General features: G+C 41.0%; 1 protein-coding gene across 3 annotated transcripts in view; it reads right to left on the reverse strand.

Annotated features, from left to right (window-relative positions):
• LOC145994893 (uncharacterized) overlaps positions 1-17,224 on the reverse strand; it is a 364,443-nt gene that overhangs the window by 272,430 nt on the left and 74,789 nt on the right. The window contains exon 1 of one of the 3 annotated variants that reach the window (XM_083131354.1): positions 6,548-6,964. The exons of the other annotated variants lie outside the window; for them this stretch is intronic. Within the exon in view, the coding sequence (XP_082987480.1) occupies positions 6,548-6,623 (76 nt within the window). The 5' untranslated portion in view covers positions 6,624-6,964. Of the gene's footprint in view, positions 1-6,547; positions 6,965-17,224 lie in introns of those variants that run through there. 3 annotated transcript variants of the gene reach the window in all.

The raw sequence follows: 17,224 nt of genomic DNA on the forward strand, positions 1-17,224 counted from the left end.
TCGTGCAGAATTTGACGAGGCATGGAAATTAACTATATTTTCATTTTTCAAAGCACGAGGGCCTCGGAGATATAATTCGCTCAGGGCCTCGCGTTTCCCAATGGCAGACCTGCATGATAATTATCTACAGCGCTATTCGGTTAAATCTTTTCTTTCCACTCGAATTTTCCAAGAGCGAATGTAATTTAATGTGATAGACAGTAAAAAATAAAAAAGGGGGGACCCCCCGAAGTAGGCTCGCCTCCACCCGCATACATTCGAGGGTTCGCGCTTATGTCCTGGTGCTTATAAATAAAACAGGAAGTCAGTTGCTCTGAATTTATCGGTTCCCCCGATTTCCTTTCTTTAAATTATTTATAATATTACAATTACGCTATATTACAACAGAAAATTAAAGGGAAAAAGTTACACACATAATTTAGTTATGATATATTTTATGTTATAATAGTTATATGTGTATTAATATCAAGACTTATTTTGGTATCCAGAACACGTAGTCTCTGTTAGCATATGGATAGTTTGGAATTTGGTTAATGTGGTGGACAGTTCATATACATATATTATTCCTTTTCCGGAATGTCTGGAGTAAGATTTGATTTGATTGGATTTGATTTAGTTTATTTTACTTCGCGTTTTGTGCCTCTTGGCTAATTTGCGAAGATGGGGATGAGTGATGAAATTGATGAATGGACATTCACAAACAACCAAGCCCGACCGGGATTCGAACCCGGGACCCTTGGCGCCGCGGCGCGATGTGCTAACCACTCGACCACAGGGTCGGTCTGGAGTAAGAGAACACGAACGCGTCCTGCGCGCACGTTGCGGTGTGTGCCTCGTCCAATGAACGCGCGTAGGGAAAGGGTCGCGCGGGAGGGGGCGACTCGACTGGTCATTCGCGGTCCAGTAGTTCTGTGGGAATTCTGCATTCAGGAGAGCGCCGCTTAATCTGGCCCCGCCCACAAGCTTTCGCCTCTGCGCGTCGCTACTCCAGACATTCCAGAAAAGGAATATAAATTACTTTAATTTCTAACGTTCTTTTTTAAAAGATGATTCGATTGGTTTCATCATCTGGTTTCGTCCAGCATTATCGCCACCTGTTGAGCTAGCGCTTAACCACAAGCCCTTTGGATGCGCCATTGCTTCAGTGGGTATCCTCCTCTGTTTCTGTGCGCTTTCAAAACGAACATGTGTCGTGCTACCAGGAAACAAGTGACATGTAGCTACTGATCGTTATATGAGTTCTGTTAAACGCCAGAGGTGTCCAGACAAACAATTTCAGCTGAAGAAATCTCACCGATTCCAAGAACAGACTGGCCACGACTGTTGAGAAACCTTCAGCATGAGCGAGGCCTTCTACTTGGCTGCCAGAAGCAACGGAAGGAAGCAGACAGTCCTCTTGCAGAACGGTAAAGGATAGCCTCCAGCATTGAAACTTCTAACACGCGGAACTTCTATATTGAACACATGCACTTGGAACATTAAGGAAGAAGAAATCTTCAAATTTCAATGAACACGTTTTGAAGACCTTGAGTTTAGCTCCAACAGTGGTAAGGTCGTGCCTTATAATTAAGGGGTTCCAGGTTCGATGCACGTTGGAGGCACATAGTGGTTCGGACCCAACTTTAAACTAAATTAGATTATCTGTGCATAACGTGGAAATAAAAATAGTAAACAGCAACCGTAATGAGAAATTTATTTTAATGATGTTCATTTTATTGGTGAAAATAGTTGTAGTGTTGTCTTGCACTTTTATTTTTCTTATTTTTACGTCACTTTTATGTGTACATATGTGTGCGTGCGAGAGAGAGAGAGAGAGAGAGAGAGAGAGAGAGAGAGAGAGAGAGAAAGAGAGTTGAGTTGAGTTTAAGTCCATTTTATGCACAGATAGGCTAAACGGAACTGACGGGATCCCTTGATTACAAGGTGTGCTCCAGTTCTAGTCTAGAATATATCATTATCTTATCCAAAATCAAATAACATCCAGATCACGCATGTTCGGGTCAACACAAATATCCAAAATATAACGAAAATTGTCAACATGATATCAATGAAATATCCCTTCTAGCTACCTAATAGATGTCTCCTGGACGGACAAATCAATATCCAAGGGACGTCTACTGAATATTTGTTGGATATTCACAACTTCGGCACGAATATCCAAGAGACAATATGTCCCTTCAACATTTGTGCGCTGTATGGATATTTATTTATTTACAAATTGCTTTCTCCTATTAATATAATATATGAGAGGACACAAAAAATCCAAAATGTAAAAGGGCATTCTCCTTGTAGTTAACGATACTATACAGGTCTGGGAATGCTCCTTAGTTACCCATTGATTAGAAGGTGGGTTCGGAACATATGTCATCTCATATACCGCGTGAGCATTGATTGTTCGCACGCTACGTTAACTTCTACTGTACACTCAACCGCAAAAGTAATAGGTAGCCGAATTGTCCATTACCATCTGCATCTTCATTCAGTCTATTTTCCACAATGTGACGATCAGGGGTCGCGGGTTCGAATCCTGGCATGCATGTTTGTGAGTGTCTATTCATTAATTTCATCATATCATCATCCCCCTCTTCGCAAATTAGCCAAAAGTTACACAAGAATCGAAATAAAATAAATCAATTAATCCACCAACCTAACAGAATTCCATTCCTTAAAACAACACGAGATGTAGAATTCTACATTTTTTTAATTTCAATTATTCTATTATAAAGGAAAGATTTCGATCAAATAGAAACATTTTGAAAGGGACACTGTTCCTCCTGGTTGTGGCAACACTGCATATGATTATTTGGTGTAAGGTTCACTCAACCTCATGAGTATAGTGATAGAAAACTCTATGTTTATGATCAAGGTGGAGACTGCGTGGAGTCTAACGCACACATTCAAGCTATGGTGCTAAGGCAAGATCCTTCCATGGCTATCGGTGGTAACTCCGTACGTGGATACGTATCAACACAACAGAGTTACTGTAATTTACAAGGCAGTGGAGACCACAAATAACTACACGACTGTTATATTAATTTACTTATTATTATGTGGGAGGTGTTCGAGTAGGTTCCCAGTAACATATCATAAGACGATGTCTGCGATAATAAGCATCGTCGTACTGGCTCAATCAAAGGGGCCCTAGCAACTTAACCTGTTGATCCTCAGAAATGCTGTATTAATTTACTTGCTCGCAATAACCTAAAATAGGAAAAAAAAATCCCTCATCTCGCACCTTTATAGATATACAGTTTGTCGGAATCTTGTAGAGCAGTATGTCTGCAGTTATGAATCCAGTAGGAAGATTTAGACCGTTTTTTATTGCCACACAAACAAAACAACTTTGTAATTCATGAACTTTTACCACTAATGTTAGTTTTATGTGTGGTATTTAAAATGAAACTTCCCACCAAATATTTTCAAAGGGGCACTTTTCATATTCAAATAAGAACTGAGACAAATTTCCCACATAGTCCACACCTGTTAAGTGTTATAGATTATTTTCGATTTTTAGCTATAGTGTGACAAGGTAGTTCAATTTTCTTTAATTATTAAACACTTCAAAGGGGGTTAGCTAACTGTTGTGCGTCCGTTACCTTCTGACGTCATCGATGTTATATACGGTATATAGGTTGTAGTATTTTCGATAATTTAGTTTCTAAGGCCCCCCAATATTTTAGTTGCAGGAGGGTCCCAGGGCGCTGTGCTACGCCACTGGCGGGCAATGATCGGTGGTATCCGACCTCTACTGTGGGGTCATCAACGGTGACGCGCTACGAAGCCAGAGGTCACGGGTTCGAACTGAACTGTGCTTGTTCTCAACCATACTCATTGTCGCAACTAACCTCAGAGGTAGAGAAAAACGGCGTAAAATATGCAAAATAGAACCATCACAGATTACTCTGATTTTTTCTCGTGACTTTTCTCGGCACAATTATTCCACCACTATAAACAACAATTTAATTACTGTATTATTTTTGTTCACTGTATTATACACAACAGTCTTCGGTTGACTATTTATGTTCAATCTTGTTCCACGCTAGAGTATATTTTTGTTTTCTAAAATTGAATGCGATTGATTAGTTGGTTGATTGATTTGGTTTATTTAACTTCCAATTTCCGCCACTTTTGGCTAATAAGCGAGATGAGGATGAGAAATGATATGATGGAAATTGATGAAGGGACGCTAACATAGAACACCCATCCCCAGGCCCTGAATCGAACCCGGGACACCTGACGTTAAACTCAAATATGTTGCATGGTGGTGAATAATTCGAGCAATGCTTTCTTCGCACACGGATTACTGCCGTTCATACTGTTCCAGTGGTGGCACCAGACATTCTGGTGTGGGGGAGGAGGTGGGGGGGGGGGGGCACTGGACGCTTGTCAAAAATGTATTTCGATATTCACACTGTTTTACGTGATCTAAACAAGTCTTATATTTACCAGGAATCTCGCTTTAATTTAATGGGCCGCTAAAGCTCGTAATGGTGAAAGTGTTTCTTTAAAACTAAATAATATACAACGATGTTTCATTATGATTATTTGTTGTCTTGTAGTGACTAACCTCAATTCAGAACTTGACAGTGTTCTTTGCAATGGTTTACCCACGATGATATATTGTTTCATAAGAAAAGAGTACAGTTAGTAAACAATAAGAAATTATTCATATTATTTGTAGCGCTGCCACTGCCTCTGTGAACATGACTGGAACAGTGCGGCCAGCCAGTCAGTCCCTTACAGAATGTGAAAATGGCCCGTAATAGGTAAAAAGTTAAGACCACTGTTAAATTTTAGGTTCGATTTATTTCGAGGATGATACAATATAGTTATTATTACAAATTAATTAACAGTATAATGTGTTATTGGGAAATTTGAAAAATTACTATAATACTACAGACCTCCACACTAGCGTACGCAAGGCGGAAGTTGATGGGGCTACTGCCCTCTTCGAAATTACCAGGAAATCAAAATTTTCAAAAGAACGCAAGAAAGAACCCGGAAAATCCAAAGTGATTACTACTAATTTTTGTCGACAAGCAGCGCCATCGTGAATGTCAAAGACCTATACAGCACATTCTTTAACTCAATAACTTTTATATAGGGTGTTCCGTATAGGACGCCGAATTAGAAAATTAAATAAAAATAGGGAAAATACCATGAAAATAGGTATATTTCACATATATGTAAGCAGTAACATCTCCTACTTTACGTATGAAAGACAATGTCAGGCATATGTCCACCCCTACTGAGTCTACATGCATTTATACGATCCACAAAATTATTGATAACCCTCTCGCAGATGTCTGCCCCGATGCCTCCAATCACCCGTGTGATTTCCGCCTTTAGTTCCAAAAGGGTTCTTGGTTTGTTGGCGTACACCTGTGATTTCACAAACCCCCATAAGAAGAAATTACAGGGTGTAAGATCACGTGACCTTGCCGGCCATTCCTGGTCACCGTGCAGAGAGATTACTCGTTGCGGGAATTTTTCATGGAGTTCCATATCGTAATCACAACAAACGAGTCAAAACAATTGAGGCTACATTAATCGGCATGACAACAGATACCAACATTGGTAAGAACAGGTCTGCCAACCTCGAAACAAAACAATAGCACTCGATTCTATACGGAACACCCTTTATTAATGAAAGAGAGCGGTTTCCATATAGTATTAGTATACAGTCAGAATGTTTTGTCACACGAACATTTTAAAATTACGTTAAAGCATTTAAATAGAAATAATATTCATGAAATTATTTGTCAATCATTTGTCTTTCATACCTGCAACCCTTCCTTCCCTAAAATGATCCCCCGCTTAGCACGTTGACTCTGAAAAAGAATGTTAAAATGGTCATTACGAAATGTTGTATTGTGTATCCCGTCTTCAGTTTAATATCCACCTTTAAAATTCCATAAAAGAAATCTGCGTACGGTAGTGTACTTCCACGATCAAGGGATTAGTAGCATAGGCGTAACTTGGCGGGGACAAGAGGGGGCACTTGATGAGTAATCAATAGTAATATTTGTGATTTCACAAATGTAACAGATATTTAGCAAAACAGTCCTGGACACTATTTTTATGAGATAGAATACTCTTCGATTGTGCCGCCCCAAGTTCGATTCCCCACCCCAATTGGGTCCCAAGTTAGTAGAGCGGTCTCCGAAGCTAAGAAACTCTTGAACCATTTTCTAATCATATTCGTATTGATTGACTGATTGATTTGTTATTTTACGTCCAATTTTTGCACAGATAGGCTAATCGGGACTGGACCTACAGATTAAAGTGGGTACCGAACCACTACGTGCCTCCACCAGGTATCGAACCCGGTCACATTCGTATTCTATATACTTTAACTTTCATTACGAAATTTACCTATTACATTTTGACAGGGTGGACCAGTCTGATTTTGGTACATTCTAGCCTACCCTTGGTGCCCCCTCCTGTGATGTTCTATCCTTATACTAGGATGCTCAATTAAGCGACCCTTGGAAATAACCGGGATCCAAAAGGACGCCCCTAAAGGAACAAAAAATGCATCACTCACCATATTGCTCGTGCTCAAGATGCCGCAGCACCTGATGATGATGCAGCTCACAGAAGAAGACGGTGCAGTTGAACATCTTAACCTTTGGGCGACAAAATCGCGGTCGGGCATTAGCACAACATAACACAGGCACACGCAAGCACAACAAATCACGAGCACTGCTCAACACCAGTCGAAACGATCCAACAATACGTTGTCGTCAATTCTTGTCCTGCATCACATGTTGTCTCCACGTTTCCATGCTCCAAAACACCACTCTCTCGTACAGCTGTTTGATTCAAACAAGAGCGAGATTCGTCAGTGTTCCAATCGCTACATGACACTCAAGAAGGGGAGGGTTACTGCCTTGTCAATACCGGCCGTAGCCAGCAGTCGTCTGCCCCACACGCTCCAAAACAGCCGGTACTGCTCCACGGCAAGAATTAGGCCATTCGCTTCCGCAGGCGAAAGTGGAAGGTGTGTGCCAACATTGGCGTGCAGCATTGGACACTACAACACTTGCCGCGTCGAATGGGTACTGGTACTGTGCAGAGTAGTAGTGCACTGGAATGTACAGTATCCAGTACTGTTTGATCCCTAGGGGTGCATATGTTGATGAGCATCTAGATTTACATTCTCTATTTCTGTTCATTTGACGCTTTTTTTTTTGTGTGTTCGGTGTTGCAACTCGCCTCGCTTCAAGGTAAACGAACGTCAGTCAGACTAGTAGCACCAATGGTGCGGTGAATTTCATTGGTGGAGCTCCTCAGATGGCGTTGATGTTGCATGCCCGATGAACGAACGATTGTGTTGAAGGCTGTTAACCATAGCTTACCCCGTGCCGTACGAGTTGTTTTTTTGAGTTGGTGTTTTAAGCCAACTTTATGCACAGTAAGGCTAATCGGGACTGGACCTACGGTTTCAAGTGGGATCCGAACCACTGTGCTATGTGCCTCCACCGGGTATCGAACCCGGGACCCCTTGACTACAAGGCGAAGACGCTACCACTGCGCCATCGGGGAGGCCCCGCGCCGTACGAGAAACTTACTTACCTGAAGGGGGAGGGTTCACAGGCCGACAAGAAACCATTTTATTATTGAATCACTGTTTTCTTGGTTGTTTATATATGTGCAGTCATTTATTAATTATAATAATTACAAAAAAATACCATCATTAATTTTTAAAAAAAAACAATTATTGCATGGGTGTCACATACATACTTTACTATTCACCATAACTTAGAAAACCATAATAATTTTTCATTAGTGCTTTTTGTTTATAGAGGGGAAATTGTTTATTAATTATAATAATCATTACCAGTCAATTGTACACTGTCAATGTCATGAGTGTTTCGAAATAAACGTATTCAAAGATGGAGCCTGATACACCCACCAAGTGCATTTTGAATCCAATTTACATTACATTGACGTTTTTATGAACAAAAGTAATACAGAAATATTGGGAACACACTAGTGAACAATGTACATTATTTTCATTTCTTTATACAATTTTCACAGTTGAAAAATAGAAAAAAATATAGGTGGTGGGCCTAACAGCCCCTCCCCCACCCCCCTCGGGTAAGATACAGACTAAAGCCCCACCGGCCAAAGAACAAACTTCAGGAAACTCAGACTATTCGCCTCCAGTTGTGGGAGTTTCAAGGGGGGAAAGTGGTGTTGCTACACGCCGATTTTTTGTCCAGTCGTACTCGTACACGACACTTTTTGTTGCCAACATGTCCCTTTCGCTCGCATTTCAGGGAGAGGCAGACAATCGGAGATCCATTCGCTTACTACGCGGCGGCAACCATTGGGCTTCGCCGTGCTTGGCCCTGTTGGAGGGTGCTTACCTGTTTCGAAAACGACTCTTGGCAACGCAGAATACCACGAATTTCCCCTCACCACAGCAAATGGGCCAAGCCGATTGGTTCCGCGGCTCATGTCACCCTCCTGGCTTTCGACGGAAAAGACAAAAATAGAATTTTGAAGTTTGTGTTTTCGTCGAACAGGCTTTAGAGTCTCGGTAAAACTTTTAAGGCAAATGATTTGATCGTTACGATACCTCCGTTGTTAGGAAATAATTACACAGCCACTCGAATGTGGAAGAAAACAACTGATTGATTGATTGATTGATATAGTTTATTTTACTTCGCGTTTTGTGCCTCTTGGCTGGGGATGAGTGATGAAAATGATTAAATTGATGAATGAACATTCACAAACATCCAAGCACGAGCGGGATTCGAACTCGGGACCCTTGGCGTCGCAGCGCGATGTGATAACCACTTTTTTTTTTTTAAGGAAATACCCCCTACACGGAGGTATCCCCTCCATTTACACTTTTTCTCACTTTTACACTTTTCAATTGTTACAGTTTCTCAGTTTCGTATCATCTGGACAAACACAAATACCCATGCCTTACCCGGGACTCGAACCCGGAACCCCTGGCGTTGTAGCGTGCTCTGCTAACCACTCCGCCACGGAGGTCGACACCACTCGGCCACAGGGTCCGGCGGAAGAAAACAATTAGCAAGAGTGAACTACAACAATAACTTTTGTTTTAAGCTCACGTTATGCCCAGAAAGGCTAATGGGGACTGAACCTACAGTTTAATGTAAGATCCGAACAACTATGTGCCTCCAGTGGGTATCGAACTCGAGACCTCTGCTTACAAGGCGACGGCGTTACCACTACGCCATCGAGGAGGCAGGATGCCTCAGTTTAGTGGGAAGAATCCATGGTACGCCCCCCCCCCATTCCTCCCCATTTCTCGGACCCTAGAGGAAACACGCTTTTCGTGGAAACTATCGAGAAAAAACTAGTCCACTTACAATTTATCCTTGTGCTTATAAACTCGACTGTAATTTATGTGCGTGAGACCTGCTAACTGATTTTTACAGTACCAGCAAATCGCGTGCCCATAATGAATACTAATCGAGAAAATATAGCGACCGTTTGCATGGTAATAATTAAGTGAATTTACAAAACATGCTAATGGCAGTCATTCATAATTCACACAAGGCCGAATAAATGCTAACAAGTGTTTTTTTTCCTTTTTTCCTACTTTCTTTTCAAACGCCCTGGAATTACGTATATTCGCAACCTGTGACAGTTTCCTCGAAAACACATGTAGGACATAATGTGTGATGTAATCATCAGGACTTACAGTTGTCTTCGAATATCCACCCAATTATGCGATATTTTTACGCGAATTAATTCGAATAGACAAAAGTTAAGGACAAATTATTAATAATAATTACTTTAAATTCGTCCCACACCGTGGGTGTCATGCTTTGGGCTCCGGCTACGGGACGCGCTGGTTCGAGGCTCCTAGGTGAAGCGTAACAACTTTTCTCCTGGGATTTCGGCCTGTGTCAGGAACCGGTGACCATCCAGCATCGTAAAGAAATTAGGGAGCTACGAATGAGTAGCGTAATCCGGCCATGGAAACCTACAACAACGACTGGGTGTTCGTAGTGCTGACCACACGTCACCCAGTAACCGGTTGGACGATCTCCCCCCACCTCCACCTCAGCAGGTGGGAGTGAGGCCACTAGTCTGTAGATAGATAGGCCCTGCGCCTCACTGGCTGTTGTGCTATGGATAAAAAAAATCACTTTGTGTTTACAAACCCTCCGCGATGGCATAGTGGTAACATCGTTGCCTTATAATCAAGGGATTCCTAGTTCGATACCCGATGGAGGCTCATAATAATTAGAATCCCACTTTAAACTTCAGGTCCAGTCCCGATTAGCTTATCTGTGCATAAAATGAACTTAATAAAAGAAACTCAAAAGAAAAATCAATCTCTAATTTTTGAGTGAAGGTAAATAAATGTGGTATATAAACTACTGTACATAAAATATATCTTAAAACGTGGTTTATTATTTATCACATTATAATGGTTCAATTATTTTAGTCCTTCCAAAAATTCACTTGACGGAGCAAAGCACGATATTCTTCATCAAACAAAGGTATGGAAAATATAATGATATGTGCGACAGAAGGACCATTTATAAACAAACATAAGAAGAAAAAAACAAGCCACATTCCTTTTCTTTTCATCTCAAGAACCGTTATTTGCCGCAGACCTTGAACGAGTAAAAGATGCCTTCAGGTGATTTTTCATAATAAGGTTGATTATTCAAACGACCTATTGTGTGCCACTCACCCTTGACAATGCGATAAATGCTAATACGCTGTGGGACGGAAGGCTTGGGCAATAATGCGGGTATGCTCGCTCTCGACGCAGTGGATCCAGGTTCGATTCGGAGTCACTTACCTAGTCAGAAGCACTCGATGCAAGGTTCCCTCCACTGTAGCGTAACTAACATCACTAACCACCCCACAATATTGGCAAACGGGCCCCCTTCTTTGAATCTTCCTCTTATTCAAGTTCTTAGTCTGATGTTAACACAAGTAAACATAACTGATTCCATCTGACCTTACTTTTGTGCAACTAAATAAGCTAAATAAGGTTACCGTTGGCAGATCTTCGTCACATTTTCCCGAAGCGTCGTTGTTTCGAGGACATGAACTCCTTTACCACACTTTCAATGTTTATGTTCTGGCTTTCTTCACTTTCAATGGAGAGTATGGATAACGAACTGAGCCTCATCTGCGACATAGTACTACGTAGATAGGTCTTTACAAGTTTAAGTTTGCTGAATGAGCGTTCAGGGATGTTGTGGTAGCTGGAAGAATGAGGAAAAGCTACAGAGCGGTACACAAATCAGGTACACTGCAGGCAATAGCTGAATTTTCCACCATTAACAGCTGGGCCAGTTCCTGTATGGTTGAAAGTTCACGTAATCGTTCCAACATTATGGATCGAGAGCTTAAAAGGGGCTTGTTTAATATGTTGAACTATTGACCTTAGATCTGATTGCGACAAAAGTAAAATCATTTCATTTTGTACCTTAGGGCTCAAATATTTTGTTCTAGTTTTATCATTCTGGAGGTGTGCTTTTAATACAGGATCGTAACTCGCAAGCAGCTCAATGATTCTTATAAAGTTTTTCCTGGTAGAAGACGTACAAGATTCATCATGAGCACGAAAAGATACGTTACAGAGGGCCAATGTTAAAATTACGTTCAAAATTCTCGAGAGAATTGCAGTGACTTTTTTTTCTTTAATGAAAGAAGTTGGATAAAACACACATATTTTTCTTCCGATTGATTGATGTTTCGTGTTTTTCTATCTTCTTAGTCAACCCTTGCCAATCTTTAATAGTTCCGTTACACCTAGCATCTGAAAAGGTTTTGTTGCGTCGATCGGCGAAAAGCCAACACACATGACAGTACACTGGGCACGGGCTCCCTTTCCCTGGTGCCACCCCCCACCCCCCGGCACTGCGGCCCCGTTAGTTACACCACTGCCTCCACACGGTTACTTCATGTTTCATGGGACGCACGTTACAAACTAGAGTACTGCATGGGACCACTTTCGCTCGCTCGTACTCGCTTGAGTCTCCCATCTTCGAGCTTTGACAATGGAATATCATTTAATGTAATAATAATTGCAGACACATGTATGTAACATATCTGCCCTGGTAGTTTTAGCCCACAATCATCTACTTCATTTTCATATATCACTATCGATTGGTAAGATAGACTAAACTTAATTTTAACATGGAGATGATGACTATCTTCTCTTCAGTTTCAATTTCGCTGCTTCGAATTCCGACCTGGGCGTGAGTGTTCTTTGCGAGTGTCACTTCATCATATATTCTCCTTCCATTTACCTTCCTCTCAATTCCCCTCTCCTTCTGTTACCCAATCTTTCAATTTCCTTTTTCCCCTGTTTTCCTTTCTATCAATTTCATTTTCCTCTCTATCTTCCTTTCTTTCAATTTCCTTCTTACTCTTTTCCCCTTCTTACTCTATTCCCCTTCTTTCAAAATCCCTTCTACTTCTATTACCCTTTCTTTCAATTTTCTTTCCCTCTGTTTTCCATTCCTTCAATATCCTTCACCATCTGTTTCCCTTCAATTTCCTTCCCCCTCTGTTTTCCTTTCCATCAATTTCCTTCTTACTCTATTTCCCTTCTTTCAAAATTCCTTCCCCTTCTATTACCCTTTCTTTCAATTTTCTTTCCCTCTGTTTTCCTTTCCTTCAATATCCTTCGCCCTCTGTTTCCTTTCCTTTCAATTTCCTTCCCCGTCTGTTTTCCCTTCAATCAATTTCCTTCTCCCTCTATTTCCCATTCTCTCAATATCCTTCTCAGTCTGTTTTCCCTTCAACCAATTTTCTCCTCACTCTGTTTCCCTTTCTTTCAATTAACATCTCTCTCTCTCTCTCTGTTTTTCCCATCAATTTCCTTCTCCCTGTATTTCTCATTCTTTCAATTTCCTTCAGAGTCTCTTTTCCTTTCAATCAATTTTCTTCTCCCTCTATTTCCCATTCTCTCAATATCCTTCTCAGTCTGTTTTCCCTTCAATCAATTTTCTTCTCCCTCTATTTCCCATTCTCTCAATATCCTTCTCAGTCTGTTTTCCCTTCAATCAATTTCCTTCTCCCTCTATTTCCCATTCTCTCAAAATCCTTTTCAGTCTGTTTTTCCTTCAATCAATTTTCTTCTCACTCGGTTTACCTTCCTTTCAATTGCCATCTCTCTCTCTGTTTTTTCATCAATTTCCTTCTCCCTCTATTTCTCATTCTTTCAATTTCCTTCACAGTCTCTTTTCCTTTCAATCAATTTCCTTCTCTCCATTTCTTTCAATTCCTTTTTCCGTCTGTTTTCTTCTTAATCAATTTTCTTCTCCCTCTGTTTATCTTTTCATAAATTTCCTTCACACTCTGTCTCCCTAACTTTCAATTTTCTTCTCCCCTCTGTTTTCCTTTCAATCAATTTCCGTCTCTCCATATCTTTTAATTTCCTTCTTCTTGTTCCCTTCCTTTTAATTTCCATCTCCCTTTCTTCTACTAATGCAGTGGTTCCCAAAGTGTGCGCCACGAAATGTTCCAATATATTAAATCAATGATATGCTTATTTAGTACTTTTTACATATAAGATGTTTCTGAATTTGAAATATGTGTTTATTTTTTAACTTAAGGCAAGCAACCTAGCCACACTAAATGATCGTTGCAAGTGTTAGATAGGCCTACATTCTTACTTGGGCAGCGCGGAAAGATTTTGAAACACTAAGAACGCCGTGAAACGAAATCGTTTGGGAACTCATGTACTAATGCCTTTCTGTCTCTCTTTCTCTCTCGTACTTTCTTTCCTTTCTTCCACCCCTTCCATTTTTCTTTCCCTTCATTTTACTTTTCTCTGGTCAAAGCCTCTTTTTGAAGCCATTAAATGATGCCAAATAAAGAAATTTGGACTTGAATACTCCGGGTGGAACGTTTCACCATCGACAACGGTCAGCGAGGAACAAGCCGAAGACGCCAAGTAGTGGACAATTAACCTTGGTTCTACGTAACTCACACGTGATTCTCAACTTCAGATAATTATGTCTATTTTACTTCAGCTTATCAAAAAACATTTTGACGACATTGTAACCGAATGGGTAGCGTGCAGGACAGAAAACAAAAGATAAAGGTGTAATGGTTCTACCTTACGTAACTGCGCAGTAGATAAGGTTTTGCAGTCTCAACGAAACGAGCTTTCAATGTAGCGTACTCCACGACACAAGGTGTATGTCTATTGGCGTCGGCCACTCATCGCTGTGACTTGCAGGCAACAGATAAGCTGTTGTGTAACTCGCTGATCCCTGCGAGGGTCTCTAATTACAATGTTCTTTTGTAAACATTTGTTCAGATGTTGTGGCTTACGACTACGAATTTGGATTTCTTCAGAGATTTTAGGAAGGCGTTGTTCGATCATAGCCTTCCCTTCATTGATGCCTCTTGTTTTACTCAGTATTTTTATGTGAGGTTATACTTAATGATTTCATATAATGTGATCAAAGATCACTTCTCTATAGGCTACAGACAATTTAAACTTTCAAAAAGTTAGATGGGCTTCCATCTATCCAAACAAACTTTCAAAACGTCGTGCATCAAATAATGTTGGTTTTATTCTACTTGTTATTATCCCTGTTTCATTATGCATGTGTGTGTATGGGCTTCTTATTATTTGTTAGACTGTTACGTGCTTAATTAACACTAACTAAACTAAGCAACGCAGCAACGCAGAATCGCTCCCCGTGACACACCTGTCACCTAATTAAACATTACATGAATTATAATAAGGTCAGGATAAGTGCCTACAATCGGAGTTACCGAGAATAAACCTAGGAGGATTTGATTTCAAGCACCTGAAATGACGTGACATAGTACTACGGTGGTTCTGAATATACACTTATATTAAAGCACAGATAAATAGACAGTACATCTTGCCATCTTTCACTCGATCTCTCATTCATACACACATTCCATGGCATATTGTGACAATATGACAATTACAAAGGTTAGATTAATTAATACTTTTACTATACTCATGCTATTTCTTGGCTACCTTGCCTTTTACAATTTACCGTTTAGGGTTTTAAGTATAATGTGAATAACTGTTCTTTGTGCGAACCCCTTTTATCTTTTCTGAAGGTACAAATATATTTCAATGAATATTGTTTAGCTGTTAACATATACTCTGATCTATAACGTTGATTAGTTCGCCGGAATAAGGATGTCTAGTTATGCCATAGTACTGATTTAAGTTATGCAATGATTTGATTTACGCAGATTCGCGGTAGATTGGCGTCATCTCTCTCACACACGCACATGGTTGGATCTTACCTTCGCTGTATTCCCTCGGACCTGGGCCGGGTGAAAGTGGTCCTACAGTTTTGGAAGACGTCCACACTCCGGTGTTGTACTTCACGGTTATCAGGGTTGGCGAAAATGGATCCTGGCTTCACTCGTTCACTTCACTAGCACGTCCATGACGGTACACGTACACTGTCGACTCCATACGACAACTAGCGCAGTAATAGGTCAGTCCTTCGCGGTCACTCGTAGGTAGAGATACGTGGCTTGGGCGATGAGACGAACATACGCAATGAGCCATTCGCGGTTTCACATGGACACACATGGATATTAAATGTTATTAACTTTAGTATTGGCTGTTATGCACTTCGGTATTAACTTTGCTATCAATCGTTATTAATTTCTGCTAACTTAGGACGTTGTTTCGGACGATTGACAAAGGTGGACGTGTCTGGCGTTATTCTCACATAACCACACGTATGAGCACGGATGCGTTGACGGCGAGGGGGAAACGACCCCCTGGGTCTACTCTGCTCTACTCCATGGCTCTAAACACTCACTCGAGTAAAAGACAAATCCAGACCACGGGTCCGATCACGACTCGAAGCTAGGTCGCGCGTAGCTCAACTCCGGTGGCGGTTCTAGGCAAAACTGTTTCTCGCTATTCCCAATCATCCCTTTTATTCCAGATTTGAACGTGGTGACGCTCTAGCCTCTGTGTTTAGGTGTCTATTTATTGTTTCTGGTGCAGCCCCTCGTGCAGAGATTAGACTAAATCCTTCGCTATTGTATTCGACACGTTCAGCAAGGGCCATCTCAACAGGATACCGTCTCCCATTCTATCCAGCGTTAGATCTTTAATAATTCATAACTCCCGTAATTATGTTCTGATTAAGCTGAAATTCTGGAATCGGTACTTTCATGATGTGGTCTTTCGTTGGTTAAAATCTCATCCAATTCGGTCCATTGGTTTAGAAGTTGCTCTTTTGCTGTTATCCTCCATATGAATGCATGTAAATCCGTATTCGGGCGAAAAACGGTGGTTGAGCAAGTTAGCGTTGGCTAAGGCAGTCTCTAGACACCTTTATTCGCGTCGGATTTTAATATTACCAATTGTAATTAATTCTTAATAACGGGCAATTAGGTTAATTACCTGTTACTCAATATTTGACCGTTATAACATTCCCCTCCTTTTAATTATGTTTTTTTTTCAGAGTGAACTTGTGAGTGACAGGAAAAAATTCATACCACATTTCAATGATATTTTTTAGTGATCGCACACTTAGGAAATGATACTCTCTAATATGATAGTTCTTTCAGGCATCATAATTAATGTATCCGGCCTCCGTGGCTGAGTGGTTATCAGAGCGCGCTACGACGCCAGAGGTCCCGGGTTCGAATTCCGGCCTGGTATGAGTGTTCTTTGTGAGTGTCCCTTCATAAATATCATATCATCACTCATGTTGTTAGTTCCATATGATGCACAGGTCCCTAAGTTGTTTTTTTCATTTCATTACAGGTTCCTGTAGTTGCAAAGTCGACCGCATGAGGCGCTGTTTATCATTTTTAGTGATGAATCCACACTCCACATCAGTGGAAAGTTAATCGACGCAACTGTCGAATTTGGGGAACAGCAAGTCCACGCAGAGTCATTGAACAAGAACGAAATTCCCCCAAGCTCAATGTGTTTTGTGCCAAGTCACATCGGAGGCTGTACGGCCCGTTTGTCTTCGCGGAGGGCACTGTTACAGGCATGTCCTATCTCGACAGGCTCCAGCTTTGGTTGATGCCACAACTGAATGAGGATTCAGATGATTATCAGTTCCAACAGGATAGCGCCGCCTCATTATCTCTGTGCAGTTCGTGCGTACCTCAATGAAATGCTTCCAGAACTTTGTATAGGACGAACAGGCCCTTCGGATAATGCTCTTCTGAAATGGCCTACAAGATCTCCAGATTTAACTCAACTCGATTTTTTCTTGTGGGGCTA

The sequence above is a fragment of the Lepisma saccharinum genome, chromosome 11 (assembly GCF_977018435.1).
Source record: "Lepisma saccharinum chromosome 11, izLepSacc3.1, whole genome shotgun sequence".
NCBI lineage: Eukaryota > Metazoa > Arthropoda > Insecta > Zygentoma > Lepismatidae > Lepisma > Lepisma saccharinum.